The sequence below is a fragment of the Siphateles boraxobius genome, unplaced genomic scaffold (genome assembly GCF_051911475.1).
Source record: "Siphateles boraxobius isolate OS27281-9 unplaced genomic scaffold, OSU_SipBor_1 5, whole genome shotgun sequence".
Lineage (NCBI taxonomy): Eukaryota > Metazoa > Chordata > Actinopteri > Cypriniformes > Leuciscidae > Siphateles > Siphateles boraxobius.
Window position 1 is genome coordinate 20,695,700 of NW_027509141.1, and position 18,729 is coordinate 20,714,428.

Genomic DNA, 18,729 nt, shown 5'->3' on the forward strand with positions numbered 1-18,729 from the left:
TGCTTTCGGGGATCGGCCGTATGCGAGCCGAGTACCAACCGAAGAGTGAACTCTGTCCCGAGCTGTATGGATTATGATGGATGGATGCGCTTTTTTGGGCTTCAAAATCACAGTTACTATTCACTCCCATTATAAAGCTTGGAAGAGCTAGGATATTTTTTTAATATAACTCCAATTGTATTTGGCTGACAGAAGAAAGTCATGTACAACTAGGATTGCTTGAGGGTGAGTAAATTATGGGATAATTTTCTTTTTTGGGCGAACTAACCCTTTAAGGTTGCACCGATAATACAATTCTGACCAGTTGATTCAATTCAAATAATGAACTCTGATTGGTTGGTTTACAAGTCTGCCAGATGGCTGTATCCTGTTTAAAGTGGGTGCATTTTGGACCTTTTTGATTACATATTTCTGCTTTTATAAATCTAGTACACTTTCTTTCTCACTTTTTCTCACTGTGGTATAGTTTTCTTTTGGTGTTCCAAGCCTGGGAAAGGAAAAGGGTCTTGCAGTGTGGACCTGACTTTATGGAGATTGTTAAAAGTCTTACTACGTGTGTAAAGCAAGGGAAGAGTTCTGTTAGAGTTCTGTAAAGCAAGGCAATAGACTGTTCAGTCAGTGTTCCTGAATGAGAGCTTGTGCACTTGAGATGAAGAGAGAATGACAGGAAAGTGCCCAGACAGAGACAGTCTTGGGTGAGAGGTCTGTGTCGATCATGAATATGAAGTCTCTGACATCTGCTTTTCCCTTGAGAGCCACCAAAACCAGCTGTCTGTTAACCCCCATCTGACACTTCCACTCAGCTTTTTCTCTTTATCTTGAATTTTGGAAGAGGAAGTTGAGAAATGTCAAGGTTACCTGCTTTTGGTGGAAACCCGCTGTCTATACAGTCCATAGACAGCAAAAGAGAATGAAAGAAACAAAGAGAGACGGACTGAGAGGAATAGAGAGACTCGCGTGTGTGCATGTGTGAAATGAGAGAAAGCATTGAATACCAGCATCTGAATGTTAAAGAAAGAAGTTCCTCATAGAAAGTTACAGTTTGAGATAGTTTTGCACACAAATCCCTTTCAGAACCTCAGAGCTTCAAATTCCTGTTTTTCCTGTTTTCAGGGCATTCATTCAGAGCCTAACACTCGGATTATTAATTTGATGAATTGAAAGCGCTTTTATCTGTCTTGTGTAAGTGCTTTAGCAGGGCCATGAAATTGCTGCATGCCAATTGCAAGGCCAGAGCCTGTTGTATCAAACGTCCCCATTTGTCATTTCGGACAGTTACGAGCATGTAAACAAAAGAGTATGCACTGCTTATTTTTTTATGGCTCATCAATAGAACTGCCGCCTAGCTATTTTCAGTAAAGCAAAAAAAGTTGTCCTCCAGGATTTGATTGCCTATTGAAATGATGTCACATAACTTGTAGTGTAATTTGTGCGCAAACTGCAGGAAGCAGAATAAGATGGAAGGACAGAAATGGCCTGTTTTATATCTGGCTTATATGTGGCACATGCTCTATTGCAATGCATTTTTAAAGTACAACCAGAGATCAATAGTAAGTATTTTATTCTGCTATAGTTCAGATTTTGACTTGCCCTGCCAACATTTTCACTGGCCTCGCCAAAAGAAAATGAATCAAATATAATAATAATAATAATAACAATAATAATAATAATAATAATATTTGCTTTTAGCGATGTATTTGTATATTTTCTTGAAATAGAAATTATATGTGTGTGTGTGTGTGTGTGTGTATATGTATATATATATAATTTATTACATTTATAATATAATTTATAAAAATAAATAAATTAAATTATTTATTTTTTTTACAAAAATGCTGCATGTTTAATTGTAAGGGTCAAAGAAAATGCCAGAAATGAACATTTAATACTAAACTTTGACTGTTTTTTGGTGCAAAATACCTTGACTAACATTATATAGTGGTAAGGGTAAAAAGATAAAAACATTTAAAACCGCTTTATTTGTCATTGGAGTTATCCAAGTTCCGTGATTCATGCTGGTACACACCAAAGGCATTCTTTAATGTGTCTGAAATGTTTTAAGTATTCTCTGTGCTCACATCTACCCTTTAATTGCTGGCCTTGATGTCAGGCAACAAATCCCACAACACACAAATAAGCTGACACACATGCACGCATGCACGCACGCATGCACGCACGCACGCACGCACGCACGCACGCATGCACGCACGCACGCACGCACGCACGCACGCACGCATGCACCCACGCACGCACGCATGCACGCACGCACGCACGCACGCACGCACGCACACACACACACACACACACACACACACACACACACACACACACACATACGAATGCTTTAATTTGGATCTGAATGACATTTCAAAGAAAACAAAATCCAAATACTCTGGGAAGTGTCTTTGGCAAGGTGACAGATCTACAATTCATGGCTAACATGTAGGTCCTTTCATTTATAATACTCAACACATTAAGGATAGGGATGCACCGATACCGATACCAGTATCGGTATCGGGCCCGATACCAAGCTCATGTACTTGTACTCGTACTCGTAAAAATACCCCGATACCAAAGACCGATACCTCACGGATATCCTTAGCTTATATTTCTTAATTCTTATGAACACTCTTCCTGCAGTTATAGTGTGGCTAGATTTAATAGTACACTCTAATATTTCACTTTACACTTTCGGCTGTGATTACATTGTTACTCAGTGTTATGTTAAACATTTGTTCTGTGATTTCTTTGGCACTTTATGACAAATTTGATTGTCTTGTTGTCTGTGATTTCTTTAGCACTTTGACAACTTTGTGACAGGCAGGTAAAAATTACATTCAATATGTCCTTGGTTTTGCCTTTTGGAGGTTATTGGACACTGTGAAATTTGGGCTTTGAAAATTTGTGATAAGCACAATAAGAATGATTTATTTTTTTAAGTTTATTTAGTTGTTGAAAATAAAGATGCTGATATGTTCATTAGTCTCATTGTGTTGTTCTTAGAAAATTGCCACATAAAACGAGAACCCCCCCCCCGTACAACAGGCATCGGTATCGGTATCGGCGAGTACCAGGAAAAAAATATCGGTACTCGTACTCGACCCTTAAAAAGTGGTATCGGTGCATCCCTAATTAAGGATAAACAAAACATCTCCGGCTCAATCAACAGCGTTTGTAGCGTAATGTTGATTAACACACAAACAATTTTTTTAAAATAAGTTAAATAATTTTGTAATAATTTAAATGTTGTAATAAGTTTATTCATATGTATGTATGTATATATATATATATATATATATATATATAGATACAAATAACTTGCCACTAAAAAAATCATCTTAAAATGGAAGTGGACAAGGGAATGACGTGTATTATTTATTTAAAAGGAGAAATAAAACTTGTGTATTTAAGTTGTGAAGCTTTTTCAATTTTTACTATTAATATTGAGTATTGTAGCATTTACGGATTGGCCCCATTCATTTCCATTGAATGTGCATCATTGTAACCCAGATTTTAAATTTTTTGAAGAACTATTGTAAATGTCTTTTTCTAGTAATCAAGTACCATCAATTAAGCTTAACTTGTGCTGAATTCAGAAAATATTCCTTTAAGAACCAAATGTAATGAAGTTATCTGATGCTCGAAAGAGAATAAAACCTGTGGTTGTCATCGTTGACTTTTTTTTCCTCTCATGAGGCTTGACCGCTGTCTGTTTGTTCTCTAGATGCTTCTCAGCTTTTCAGGTCTAAATGTCACGCTCGCAAAAACTCAGTATAAAGGAGATTCATGCATCTGTTATGCCCGGAGTAATCAGTTCAGCACAATGTGCGTTTGCAAGCTGAATACATCATGGCTTTGAATTAGTGGCCCAAAGGTCCATTCTGTCTCCCTAAAGTGGGTGTGTGTTTATGTATTTATGTCAGTGCGGAATTACTAGCGCCACGACATATAGAACGCCATTTCTAGCCTCATTGCAATTCTACCTTATGGTATTTATCAGAATCTGAAGCTTTGAGAAAGAAAGTGAGGGATGCTCCAGCTATGGATAGCGTGATGAAATGAAAAGGTGCGTACTACTATCTGATCCGCTCCCTTTATGAGACATCAATCATGACAGCACACATCTTGATTTCCCCAGCAGTAATGAAACCGGCTTCTACACAGCCATCAACTAGTCTGGTGTCATTAGCTGCTATACTCTAAGCATCCAAATAAGTGTGTTAAGGCTTAATTACACACTAAGATAAGAAAATACCAAAATATGTTGTGTTTTGGATGCTGATTCCCGACTGTCATCTTACTAGCTCAACCAGTAGGACTTTATTGGTCAGCTTCTTAAGATCATGCAAGTTTTAACTAACACCAAACCACCCTAAGATAACTATAACAATAACTTTATTACGCTGTAAAAAAAAAGGTATAAAAACAATTTTTACTCAGAAATTTCTAGTAAATTTCACAATTAATTACAAAGAAACAGCAAGTAACATTTATTTAAACATGTAATTTTGAAGTATAGAGACTGAAAAGGTATTTTCTTGTAAAATGTTCTCCAATAATTTTTGTTTTATTTTCAACTCCAAAAATCATTTATTACAGTGTCCACACCACTGACGATCACGTTCTGTTTAATATATGCGCAAGCTGTGTTTACGGTGTATGTTGTTTTAAATACTTGTTCTCTTTAAAATCAGTGGCTTTCAAAGTTTTTATCATTCATCATCTGGAAAAGATCATTCTGAAAGTGATTCCAACAATATATTGTCTCTGTCATTACTGTTATAGTTGTGGTGTGGACTGCCCTATTCTTACAGAATTAGAACAATTTTTAAAACTTTACAGTTATAGTTGGTGTTATATTTATCGTTCTTGATGTGAACGGCCCTTAAATCAGCAGGGGAATTAATTACTTTTCAGCATGGAACTGCATTGCAATTTCGTTTCTCTTTTCTGGCTGGACAAATACAAGAGGGAAAGATAAACAACCATGATTGGTGGTGTGCACCAAGGTAAATTGATTTAATGTTTTAAAGGAAGGATTCCAGCAAAGTTTTTTTTTGCACTTTTTGCATTAATTTTTGCTGATTTGTCCAACGGCAAAAATGAATGGTGTTGATGACAAATACTCGGGATAGCAACAGTCCAAAAGTGGTCGTCTGGCTCTAAATCAAAGCAAGAGGTTTTTGGTGAAAAATATGTTTAGATAATGGTTGTGGGGAGCGTTTTCTCCCTGACTGCTCACCCTTTGGCTTGCTAAAAGGGGGAAGCATAGAACCCACCAATCACACGATTTCACACCTTGTTTCCATGACGATGCTCTGCTGCACTTGGCTGTGGGGTTTCCTGTTAAAATGATAAAGCGGAGGGGTCTGTCTTGCACACAACATGCAGGAGCATCACATTCTGGAAGGAGAGAGAGACAGACAAGTGTTTTCAAGTCCACTCTGCATCTTATTCTTTCATTATGTGTTACCCTTGAATGATTTTTGATTGACATGTTTGTGTGGACCATCTGAATCCACACAAGCAATGGAGGGGAAGTTGTACAATAGCCATCAGAGCAGTGTGTGTGCGTGTGCATCGGTGTATGCACAGGGCTATTTTAACATCACCTCATGGCCTGTCACCTCCAATTGAAGGACATGCCATGTTAAGACTATTCCAGTGTACGCTCAACAACCGTGCACACATAAGCTGTGTTCTCTAGTGAGCAGCCTACATAGGCAGCTGTATTAGGCCATTTTGTAACTTACAAGGAATGTCATGAGAACAATTTGAAACGCTCTACATTGGCAGCTACTACACAAGAAATAACATTTCACATGGGAGGCTGAACTAACAATTGATCAGAATTGATTTCTTTCCAGTAATGAGTGAATTATAGTTATAGTAAGTTAACCAAAATGTATCTTGGTCCTCCATCTCACACTAAATAATTTATTACTGCTACTTAACAGTATTGAATGAAGTATATTTTTTAACATCTATCTCACTTTGTCTTCCATCTTGGATTTATCTCAAAGTGTGTCAAAATACAACAGTTGGTAAAATAATATATTTTAATTATACTTATAAGTTTTTTTATTGATACTTTTCAGTACTAAATTAAGTGTAAGGGTATTTATAATCATAATCTACATATAAAGTTTTAATAATAACTCTGTTAGAATAGGAAATGGCACACATATTTGAACACTGAGTGGCAATATCGCTGGAATCGCTTTCAGTGTTTAAAGCAGCAGACAACATATCTGCACTGCGAGCTTTAAACAGAACATTATCATCCAGACCGGTGGTGTGGACCGTAATATAGTTATCGCTATAGTTAACTTTATAGTTAACATTCTTGGTGTGAATGGGCCTTTACGCCAAAAAATTTCTACTGATATTTTTCAGTATTGAAGGAAGTGTGTTTATAATCTCTCACACTTTGTCCGCCATCTTGAATTTTTCACAGAACTTGTTAAAGGAATAGTTCACCCAAAAATGATAATTCTGTCATTATTTACTCCACCTCATGTTGTTACAAACCCGAATGAATTTCTTTCCTCTGTTGAACACAAAATATATTTAGAAGAATGTTGGTAACCAAACAGTTGTGGGATACCATTAACTTCAATTGTATTTTTCCTACTATGGAAGTCAATGGGGAGCAGAAACTATTTAGTTACCCATATTCTTAAAAATATCTTATTTTGTGTTAAACATAGGAAAGAAATTCATACAGGTTTGGAACAACACTAGGATGATTAAATTATGACAGAATTTTAATTTCTGGGTGAATTATCACTTCTCCATAAATGTGATCCTGCCTTAGAATTTTGCAGCAGGCAGCTTAATTAAATTGCCTTACTTTTTAACAGACTTCACTGTTTGTGATGCTCTAGAATGCTGCCAAATAGGGATCTGTCAGATCTTGTTTGGAACTTGCCAGATTTGGAACTTTCAAGTCAATAGTCATGAAAATGGTTTTGTGTCTGCTGTCACACTCTCCGCACTAGACTCATACTGCGGCCGCTCCCTGGAGACTGTCTCACATTCCTCTGTGTGTCAGACTACATCATTGACAGATGGTCCTGACCGTCAGAATCTGTTCCTATCAGCCTGGCAGAGGAAAATGGGTCCAGTACAAACCCTTCGCTCTCTTCATACCCTTACGCACATGCATGTGCGCATGCAGTGCACCATAATCTTCTACTGCTAAATCTTCTTATTAGTCTCCTCTGTGCCTGATGTGATTCCCACTGACCTGTCACCTCTAGTCCTGCTGATTTACTCCTGCATGTTCAACATAGTCATGGAGGGAGCTCACGTGCCACTTGGGTTTTGTTAACTGGCTTAGTCTCTCACACCAACAATATTGTTAATTTGAGTTTGATTTTGAACATGAGCTGAATTACTTAACCCAATTTTCTTGACGACTTTGTACAGAACTGAAATATAACTAATCTCAGCCAGTTGTCGTTTCTTTGTTGTTCTGCTCAAACCTCTAAATAAATGATGAATTGATGGAGATGTTGAGCTGATATGGTATCAGTCCTGCACAAAGGAAGGAGGAGTGAAATGGTAAGGGTCTTGAAACTACCTCAAAGTGCTTGACTATAGGGTTTAAAACAGGCCCAAGAGTTAAGCATGCAATCACAATAAGAGTCATCCACTTTCAATGCATTGGTCACTTTGTTTGCTTTTCATTCAGCAAGCAGCAATGCTTTATGGGATTCAGATAAAGCCATTATGTGCCCAGTAAAGCGAAATGGATTGATTGATTACAGGGTATTAGGCAGCATCTCTCCTCTATAAGCAACGACCTCCAGACACTCAACTGGGTTACAAAATAAGACCTGCACAGATTTACTCTTAAACTCATAAAATAGCATAAATTCATTTGGGGGTTTTTAACGCATTCTTGTTGCTGTGCCACTGTGGAATAGTTTTTCTGAGCCGGGAGAATATTATAGAAATTACACTTGAGGTCATAAGAATGATCAACGTTTAGCCAAATCAATATTACAATTACCATTGTCAGAAGTTTCAGTGAAATTGCTCTACCAAACAAACCATTGTGTGAGATTTAAAGTGAATACATACAGAGAAAAATGAAGAGAGTGTGGTTGCAAAGAGGGAGTGTAGCAATGCTGCAGAAACTTTTAACAATTAATGGAGTGTAGTGGAGACAGGCATAGAGAAGAGAGGGAGGCGGAAGACTGCAGAGGACGATTGTGTTTGTTTTGAGTCAAGTTGAGGGCAAGGCTTTATGGGGCAGCTCAATTTGCAATGGAAAGGACGATTGAATACCTGAAGTTGTTTCAGAATAAAGAGTAGAAGTGTTTTGTTGAAAGAGAGAACGATGTGTTCAGGACAGGCTGGATGCCTAAATGGCGAGAGTGCGCATGTGTGTTACCGTGGGCGCGCTCACACACAGACGACTTGCTCACAAGGGAACGGCTGCATAGTAAGAAGCCTTATTTCCAGGCCGGCCTGGAATCAGAGGACCGATCATGATCCCAGGTGCGAAATCACAACTTATGATCACACTAATGAATCTTACCGACATTCGTTTTTCATCTATTTCCCTTTTTTTTCATGCTATAAATGACATTCACATCTATTTATGTATGAATGCATAATTTATGCATGGCCTGTCATACCCAGCCTTTCTGATGGAGGTGTGGGAGGGGGCGATGGCACATCAGCGCATGTAGAAGTGGGAGGGAATCAGTGTTCGGAGGAGGGAGTACGATGGTAAAGCGAGCACGAGAACGGTCGCTTCAGGGAGAGAGAAGCAGAGAGAAGCAGCAAACACATGAAGACGGAGCGAGGGTGATGCACATCGAAACAAGGAGGGGGAGGGCAAAAAAGAAGAAGGAGAGAGAGAGGGAGAGAAAAAAGAGAAGCTCAAAAGACAGGAGATTCAAGGACTGGCTCTAGATGCAGGATCCTTCGGCAACAACATCGCGAGGGGCAGGAACGCTGGAAGATGGTTTCAGTAAGAGGGGAACTGACCGTTGCCTATAATTTAATGTTCAGTATCTTGGACTCCTTCTCCATGGGTAATAGCTTAGCACCTGTCTGGGCATAAGCCTCTCTCTGTTTCTCTTCCTGTGTCTCGTTCGTTCTCTCTATCTTTCGCTCTCCTCTCTTTCTGTCTTCCTCTCTCGCGCAGTGTCTGGTAGGTTTAAAGGGATTTTTCCCCCTGGAATGAAATTTCTGGCATCATGTCATTCCAAATCTTTCGTAGATCATAAAAGAAAATATTTTGCAGAATGCCCGTACAATGGAAGTGACTTTCATTTTATGGAAAATGGCAGCTGGGACATTCTGTTAAATATCTTCTTTTGTGTTTTACATAAAAAAGGCCAAACTCTTTCTTTAAGTTGATGGGGTCTGCTTAGCATTTAATCAGGGTAATGGGGGTCGGTCCTTTGATGCAGAAAGTACGTGCTGCCCTCTTTACGGTTTGTGCTGTCGGAGTAAAGGAACGAGAGAAGAAACGGAAAGAGAGACGGGGCTGCCGCCGCACCACGCGCCCTGATTGGAGTCATCCATCTGTCTTGGGATTACTTTCAGATTTGTGCCTGTGGGGAAGGTTAAGTCTTTGTGTGCGTACAATTAATATTTCTGTCTCTTTTGCTTTCTTTAGGGGTGGCACCTGCGAAGAAGAGCCCCAAACTGGTGAGCACAGATATTTCATTCTCAGTCTGTTCTTTCCTCTTCACCACCATTTTTTTATTATGAATCTTCTCCACGTTGTTTCTGATTGCTTTTGCTCATTGTCTGTGGCATTGATCTAGTGTTCAAAAGAGGTTTTACAATATCATTGCTCAGGCAGAGAGAATCTGATATGCACTTTAATGCAAAAACTCTGTCAGTGAACGGTGAAACCATGTGGTCGGGGTTGGGAGGATGGTGTTCACCCCTGGGAGGAGGGCTGATTTTATTGGTCACATGGGCATCCCGTAATAGCCCTCTAATGATTTACAGAAAACAGCGAAACCTGCAGGTCCATCCTTGGAGCTTCAGGAGCAGAATAGCAAAAAAATTTGCTTATTTTTAATCTTTTGTGTTCATCAGCCTGTTGATGGTCTGAGGGTTTGAGCTATAGTTTGTGGACAGTAGAAACAATAATCAGTGTTCTTCTGTTAAAATGGCAGCCTAAGTTTTTTTTTCTTTCTTTTTTCTGTTTTGTTGAAATGGAGTCCATGCTTGTATGAGTCCTCAATGCCAGACGAGCGTCTCTCAAATCTCAAATGGCCTCTGTTTTATTATGGATGGATTTATTAGCTACTTATTGAATTGTGGTTTGGGTTTTTTTGTTGGTTTTTTTGCTGAATTTCTGGATATCTGCTGTACAGATTCATAGGTTGTGCTTGGATGCAAAAGGATGTAGAGCTGTGTGCATGGGTTTAAAAAATAACTTCAGATGACTTATTGGAGGAGAGAACATTAAAAACCCAACCCTTCTGGAAGCATGTCATTGTTAAATAATGATTTATTACTTGGAATAAACATTTTAAATTAAAACATGGTTTGAAAATATTAAAATATTTATATAATAATTAGTATATTCAATGAGGTGAAAATGCTTCTATTTTGCATTTTATAATTAAATTGTTTGCTTTGCAAATTATTAAGTGCAAATTTTACAAATTGAATTGTCAGCATGGCAGTTTGGTTGACAACTATCACAGCACTCGAGCTGTAAGTTTGTGTAAAACCTGATAATCATGTTGTCCAGCTTAATTTGACTATGATTCAAAGAGCATCTTTGAACATCTGACCATCTATACAAAGGAGTCACATCATCAGACACTGTAATCTGCTTATTCGATTATTGACCTAGTAATAGTGCAGAATTATATTTGTTATTCATTTTAATGTTGTATTGTTTACAGTTTTCTAAGTTCTAAAATATAGTTAATTTGCAGTTTTTGAGACTTTTAGAATATGCGTGTTATATTACATTATTATGTCAGTATCAGTGTTAATTATCATTTTTTAGCCTATTTATTATATTAATATTATTCAAAATAATTTTATGCGCTCAAAAAAGAAGAGCCAGTGAGTCCTCAGGTCCATAGAACAAAATATGTAATGTCCATCAAGTAGCTGAAGTTGCCTGCACTGAAAAAAGACCAAAAAAGGTCTATAAAAAATGTATGAATGTAAAAAGCTTAAAATGTTTAAAAATACGGAGTTGAGTTGCTTGGAGGGTATTTGTTGAGAGGGTGAGGTTGAATGATACAGTAGTTGAATGCGTTGATATGGCTTGAATGAATCCTGACAGAATGGTAAAGAGAGTTTTACGTCATTCTGTCCTTCAACTCATTCATTGACATTTCTTTCTTTGTTTCTTTTTTTTTTTTTACTTGCCTACTCCCCATTTATTAAATTCTTGCACTCCATCTTAAAGACCCCGGAGATGTTGCGGTGCTTTTTTTTCTTCTCTATTCATGTTTCCTCTCCTTTTTCCCCCCACTCAGCAACAGTTGGAGCGCAAGGACAGTCAGGGCAGCTCCCAGCACAGCGTGTCCAGTCAGCGCAGCATCCACACCGACTCTCCCCTCCACGCCTCCCAGGCCCTGCTCAACGAGTCGGCCGCCCCACCTCCACCCTCCCAGCCCCTGCCGAGCCTGCCCCAGGACCCTCCAGTAGACGGAACTCTCCAAAAGAAACCAGATCCCTTTAAAATCTGGGCCCAATCCAGGAGCATGTATGAAAGTAGGCGTAAGTAATATGGGATTCTGGTGGCGGGTGCATTGGCAGCGGATCACTGGGTTTATTTTTGGTTGGTATTGGGATATCAGGTTTGGTTAGTTGGTTGGGAACAGGCTGTATTTCTTGTTTGATTGTTCTGCTTTGCCATTAAGCTAAATATTAACATCTAGATCAACATTTTGGGGATTGAAAATGTTTGCTGGTGAAAAAAAAATGGTGAAATGATCTAACTTGGTGTAAACAAAAATAATGCATGGTTGGTTTGGTTTAAAATCAAGGCAGTTGTCTTTATATTTCAATGTGATTTTAACAGTTGATGCTAATTTTAAGAGTCAATCTATACACCAACAAAATTCACATTTTCAACCAAAGATTATATTCATGGTTTCTCAATATTAAGTATATTAAATAGTGACGTTAAGTAATTTGTGCATTTCAAATGTGGCGAGACCACTAAAAATTCCATTTACATCAAACATCCTTTTGAACATGGCTGTAGTCTTTCAGTATCCAAATAGCTGTCCAAGCTTAATGTAAACCATTACCCGTCAGTTCGAATCCCCCGTGTTTGTTGTGATCAGAAAGCTGTGTTCAGATGAACCTGTTCGAATTAGCCTTTCCCATTCCCTCTTTCCTTCACTTTGCTTTTGCCTACTCACTCACCGCCAGTGAGAAGCCAACATGAACACCGAGGCACTTCTGACCAATTACACTTCTCCCTGCCATCAGTGCGTTCACACGCTCCAGCGCACTCTAGAACACATCTTTTGACAAATGTGCATATAATTGGTAGTCGTGGAAGACAGTGAATCCAATACTATTTTCATGTGTGCCAGAGAGCAGAGGGGCTAATTAACAGGAATACCTTTCAACAGATGTTAAGAGGCTGTGGAATATAGCACTCCAATGTTTGGGTTGGAAAAATTGTGCTAACTTGGAGTGTCTTCATTGTCTCTGTTTTTGTTAGGGTTTCTCGTTAGGAAGTCTCTTAAGGATGAGGATAGGGACTATAGGGATGGGAATCATTTAGAATTTGGTTCTGACGTCTCTTAACTATTGAAGTTCTTTAAGAGTTCCATTAACAATTGTTTTACCTATTCTTCCTTAATGGGAAAAAATACTATTTCGCAGACAAAAGATATAATTTCAATAATAAAGTTAACACTATATACTAAAAAGAATTGACTCTTTAGAGTCATTAATTTGGGTATCGGTCTACACTGATTGCGCGATATGTTTTTTGATTGTCTAAAAACTCTTTTTTCTAAACTCAGTTGGATTACACTTGTTGGACTCTTTATTTTTGATTGACTGAAAATAACCAAACCATTCGAATCATTTGTTTGAAAATCAGGCTTCATTGGTTGAAGTGTATGTTTTTGAGTCACTTAACAGAATCGGCGAATGGGAGCCCGTTCCATAATCAGACTATTGCGGTCCTTGAATGGATTGAGAGATAAATCATTGACGTTTGATTGGGGTTTTGGACCAGCTTGAAAACATTCAGTTCAATAAACTCAATGAGCAGCTGCATTGAGAGGCTTTAACACAAATGAATGTAAGGTCTTTGCCATAATGCACAATTTGCAGAGTCTGCCACAACCGTCCTTGCTTCTTAATGGAGATCGAACTGTGTCGGAAAATTGCCCATGCAGCAGCCATTTTGAATGGCTCTGGAGTCATTCAACTTCCTGTCTCTGTTACAGTAAATTGCTGTACATCTGGTTAGACTGGAGACAGATGTCATTGTGTCTGGCAGCTGCTCCACACATCCAGTTGCATTTCAATAGCTTGGCAGCAGAATCACGAATCCAGAGCATTTGTTGTTAGCTTACGTTAACCGAAGCCCATTCTTAAAGCTAAGCACATTTAAAAAAAGATCTCCGGTAAAAGCTGCCTAGAGCCACGGTTTCCAGCTCTCTCTTACTTAACAGGCATAAGCGTCCCCCGACAGAACATCATGTGATGCATTGGAGAGCTACAGGGTCAATAATGTAAAACCCGACAGATTGCTGCTGATGTCTGCAGGACTTCAAGTCTAAATGAGGGGGAAGCTCTGCTGGTGCTTGTCCTGACTGATTTGACATGGAAGTGCTGTGGTGGAGACAGTACACAGGCGTTGGTGTAAGCTCAAGGGCACATCTGCTTCAAAAGACCTCTGGATTCTCTCTTCTGCTTCACTTGATCTGTAATATAGATTTAAGCACGTGTGTCAGTGCTTATCATTTTCTCAGATGGAAATACCTGATAATCGTATTGTAATATGTGAATTAATTGGAGCAGAGTAGTCATTATATTACATCTTCATTGGTGTGAACCATTTAGAAAAAATTCCAGATGTTTGAGAACTAGATGCAATCCTGAAAGCGACATTGTTCGCTTTTCCTTGAACCAGCAGCCATTCTTGAAAGAGGCAGGATCGGGATAATCAAAGCTTGTGCGTCATTCTGCAGGTGAATTGATCTCGGTCTCAAGCTATATTTTTTTTTTTCCTTTTTAGTACCTGATTACCAGGAGCAGGATATTTTCCTGTGGAGAAAAGATACCGGCTTTGGATTCAGGATCCTGGGAGGCAATGAACCTGGTGAGCCGGTAAGTTCAAAGAAATGAGTGCAGGTCAATTGTGGAATTCTGTGAGTATTGTGTTCATTAGTTTGTTAATTTATTGATATTTATTATATTTGTTTATTCGTTTAATCTGCTGTGGTTATGGGTAGATGACAAAGTTTCCTGTGGTTTGACGTTATAGGCCATCTAAACCTATTTTAAATATAATTTAGCTAAATATTTTATAATTATTTTACATGCAGCTGTCATACTGCCTACATGGATTTTCTTTTAAACACATTTGTCTCACCGCAGGGCCATTTATAATGAAATGATCAAGGCAAACAGTTTTAAAATTGGTAAAAAAGAAAAAAAAGAAAAAAAAAAAACATGTACCACTTACAGGACCTAAAATATATTATATTATATTATATTATATTGTATTATATTATATTAATTCTAACTCAACACCATTATTTGTTAAAATAAATTTAAAAAACATTACTTCTACTATTTATTGTCTAGTATGGATTTGTCCATTTGTCATAGATATCGTATTAATAATAAATATACAATAAATATAGTATTTATTTTTAGTTTTCATTTTAGTTTTCATAATTTTGTTGTACTTTTGCCATTATTTTGATTTTATTAGATTTTTGAATATATCATTTAGCTTTATTTATTTTTGTTTCAGTTAGTTGTCAAGGCAACATTTCTAATTTTCTAATTTTTTTTTATCAAATATTTATCTTTTTAAGGTTATTTCAATGAACAAAAAATTTTTAATAGTTCCTTTTCAATAATATTTGATAAAAGCGTAACAATATTAATTATTAATTGGTTTATATTAATTAGTTATAATGCCTGACCGATTTATTTCATTTTTTTTAATGCCTGTGTATACAAACACTCACACTCTTTGACTTTTCCAAAGTTACCTAACAAATATAGACCCTTTGAAGATTTTTCAAATGTAATAGTCCAAGCATAACCAAGATCTCATAATCAGTCTTCACATTTTGTGCATGATACCCATTCCTATGTGAAATGTCCACATTACAAACACGCTTTCGGCAAAACTTGCTCCCAGTGAAAGCATCTGCCCTGTGTGTGTAGGTTGAAAAAGGCTTTGATGTGTGCAGTACAGCATCGATCAGTCAGAATATAACTCTCAGACCACCAGTTCTTCCCTTTAATGAGGCCACGTTACATCTTTGAACCGATGAGCCGGTTTCTCGGACTCTAGTCCTTGAAGAATGAAAAACGAGCTGTCCACAATACTGCTCCTTTCAGCTGGTATAAGGGATGAAAAAAATTCCATAGAGGTTTTACTATTTGGAGAACATTTCACAACCATAAGACTTAAAATAATCAGACATTTCAGTGTTTCCGTGAAGTTAAACTCCTTGACACGACACTGACACAGAGCTTGAAAAGTGATGAACCTCAAGGGTTAGAGTTCAGTTTGGCCAAGACAGATTTGTTTCAAAACTCTTGTTAACTCTCTTTTTGTGTCTGTTTGTACAGATTTATATTGGCCACATTGTGAAATATGGAGCTGCCGATGAAGATGGGCGTCTGCGATCAGGAGATGAGCTAATTTGTGTGGATGGAACGGCTGTTGTGGGAAAATCCCATCAGCTAGTCGTTCAACTCATGCAACAAGCCGCGAAACAGGGTCACGTCAACCTGACTGTGAGACGCAAGACTGGATATGGATGTAAGCAGGCTCCAAAATATTATTGTTGAGAAAAATGACGGGCCATAAATATTTATTACCAGTCATAAACTGTATTTTACATTTTTATTGAAAAATATATTTTCCCCCTTTGACAACAGAATTATGTTAGCTGTTTTTCTTTATTTTATACTTCTTATTTATTGTGAGAAAGTGGTTAATGGGTCACCTGCAGAGATGATGATAAGCCAGTGTCAGTCACTGTCACAAAAACGTTAAACCACATTTAGTTGCTCGTATTTCCGTTTCGATGGCTTAATGCAGGAAATTTCCAACATGTGTGTTGAACGTGGAGAAAAAGAAAACTTTGGGTTGATTTGGATCATGCATTTGAACCAGGGCGTGACATTAACACACGCCAACCCGCCAAATGCGGGTTGATTTTGCTCGTGGCGGGTAACACAGTCACTCCAACTAGCCACTTTGGCGGGTTGAATAATTGTAGTCTTTTCAAAAGGCATCTCCTTCTTCCCAGGTTTCGGCACCAGTGTAACGCAGTTCAGATGTTATGGGAAGAAACAGGCGGGAACCGGCGAACAATCAAATACATTTTAATGACAAAATAAAACAAATACAAAAACGAAAGTAAAGACGGTAGTCCCTCACGGTCGACTGCCACCATGCACAATAAAACAAAACATCAAATAAAATTGAGGCCTGTCCTCTCTCGCTCTTCACAGTCGTCGCTCCTCCTTTTATGCTTCCGCTCCTCTGTGAGAGATACGAGACCGGTGCGTCGCACAGGTGTCACTCATCATTAATCACGCCATCGGCCTCGTGCCGTTCTCTCACGGCCCTCGGCCTCGTCCTGCTCGCCACAATCACTCTCACATTCAAGTATATTTACAGAATTTGCCAAAAATTATTTGTTCTTCTTTGCTCATTGTTGTTCTACTGCAGAGATGTTTTTTCTACTCTATTATTTACTGCTGTTGTTGATGATAAGGAGTGTTTACATTTACATTGTATATTTCTATCCATAGCTTGTCAACCTTACCAGTAGTCATTATTAGGGCCTGAGTACAAAAATGACACAAACTTAAATGTGTTCTTTATGATGAGAGGAACGTTCCCCTCAAATTTTAGTGAAAATAGAAGCAACTTTGTCCGAACCATGGCATGCATTTTTCGTGAGGTTTCGAGACTGACCTACTTTCCATCGCAACTTGTAACAAAGAATTTCCCATCGGGACTCAATAAAGTAATTCTGAGTCTGATTCTGATATTTAAATAGACAGTGTTTCTAATGCTAAAGTTTTTTTTTCAGGTTTAGTTTTTTATCTTTTTTATTAATCTTCTACCGGTACATTCATGCACCACTTTTATTATGCAATAAGAAGCTACCTTTTTATGTCTTTATCTTAATACATGGTTTCATTTTAAAAAAGGAGCTTTACACACAAACTTATCAGAGCTAATGATAATGACCTGTATTGTTCTACATGTATGTAGTCTTGATTTGGGTGTGTACAGTGGTTTTACATTTAAAAGGGTTGTAAATCTAGTTCAAGTAAATTTTAGCACGCCATAGTCAACCTTAATCCGGTAATTTCACAACAACAACAATGTGGCTAGTAAAAACGCTGTTTGGCTAGTAACTTTGGAAAACCACTAGCCACATTGGCTAGTGAGCAAAAAAGTTAATGTCAAGCCCTGATTTGAACCGTAGATGTCACTTACATTTGCAAAGTTTAAAGTATTATTCTTAAATGTGATCTAACCATACATTCCTTATAAAGTTACTGACTAACTATATGTTCATTTATTTAGTTTTATATACTACTGCTCAAAAGTTTGGGGTTGGTAAGATTTTTTTCAAATGTTTTTGAAAGAAGTCTCTTATGTTCACCAAACCTGCATTCATGCGATCAAAAATACAGTAAAATGGTAGTATTGTGAATCATTATTACAATATAAAATACTTTTTCTATTTTAATTTAGTTTAATAAAAAAAATTTCCTGGGATGCCAAAGCTGAATTTTCAGCTTCATTACTCCAGTCTTCAGTTCCACGCTCTCCTTAAGAAATCATTCTATTATGCTGATTTGGTGCTCAAGAAACATTTCGTATTATTATTAGTATTACTGCTAAAATAAAAATCCTTTGTAACATTCTTCGTGAATAACAGTATTTATTTATTAAAAAAAAAAATCCTCCCCCAAACCAAAAAAGCTGTTCATTTTGTGTCCTGGATTAGCTATGCAGCATACTATTTTATGACCAGAAAATATAATCTGTATAATCTTAGAATTATATGGTTATATCTCCACTTTTGGTCGAATTGAGTTTTTGACATAATCTTATCCATTAGGTGTTTATTAATGCCTGTGTGCTGTTATTTTTGTAAAAAAAAATATTTTGTTAGTAGTTATTAATAAAATAAAAAGGTTCCATCTCACAAAACAGCAGGGATTTAAAAACTTTGATGCTCAGTATCTCAGAACTACCCTAAACGGAGATAGAACTGTATAATTCTAAGCTCACGATATGTCATTCATATCAGTAGATGTGTTAATTCCAGAGGAAGCGTTAATTACAGCTTACATGTTGCACTCTACGTCCCTTACGTAATGACCAGCATGACTAGTGGAACTGTGAATTATGCAGGATTTTGCGGCCTGATTATCCATTCCTATCAGACAGACTTTATTTATATGAGAGTTCATGGCACATGATAATAAGGGTACGCCTGCTGACTCTGGCTAATTAATCTATGCGGGGCTCTG

The 18,729-nt window shown here is 37.6% G+C and overlaps 1 protein-coding gene across 24 annotated transcripts in view; it reads left to right on the forward strand.

Annotated features, from left to right (window-relative positions):
* magi1b (membrane associated guanylate kinase, WW and PDZ domain containing 1b) overlaps positions 1-18,729 on the forward strand; it is a 139,980-nt gene that overhangs the window by 106,670 nt on the left and 14,581 nt on the right. For 12 of the 24 annotated variants that reach the window (XM_077203224.1, XM_077203203.1, XM_077203207.1 and 9 more), the window contains 4 exons: positions 9,641-9,672; positions 11,481-11,724; positions 14,216-14,307; positions 15,793-15,985. In XM_077203224.1, the coding sequence (XP_077059339.1) occupies positions 9,641-9,672; positions 11,481-11,724; positions 14,216-14,307; positions 15,793-15,985 (561 nt within the window). Of the gene's footprint in view, positions 1-8,489; positions 8,987-9,640; positions 9,673-11,480; positions 11,725-14,215; positions 14,308-15,792; positions 15,986-18,729 lie in introns of those variants that run through there. The other 12 variants (XM_077203209.1, XM_077203213.1, XM_077203219.1 and 9 more) reach the window with 2 other exon arrangements.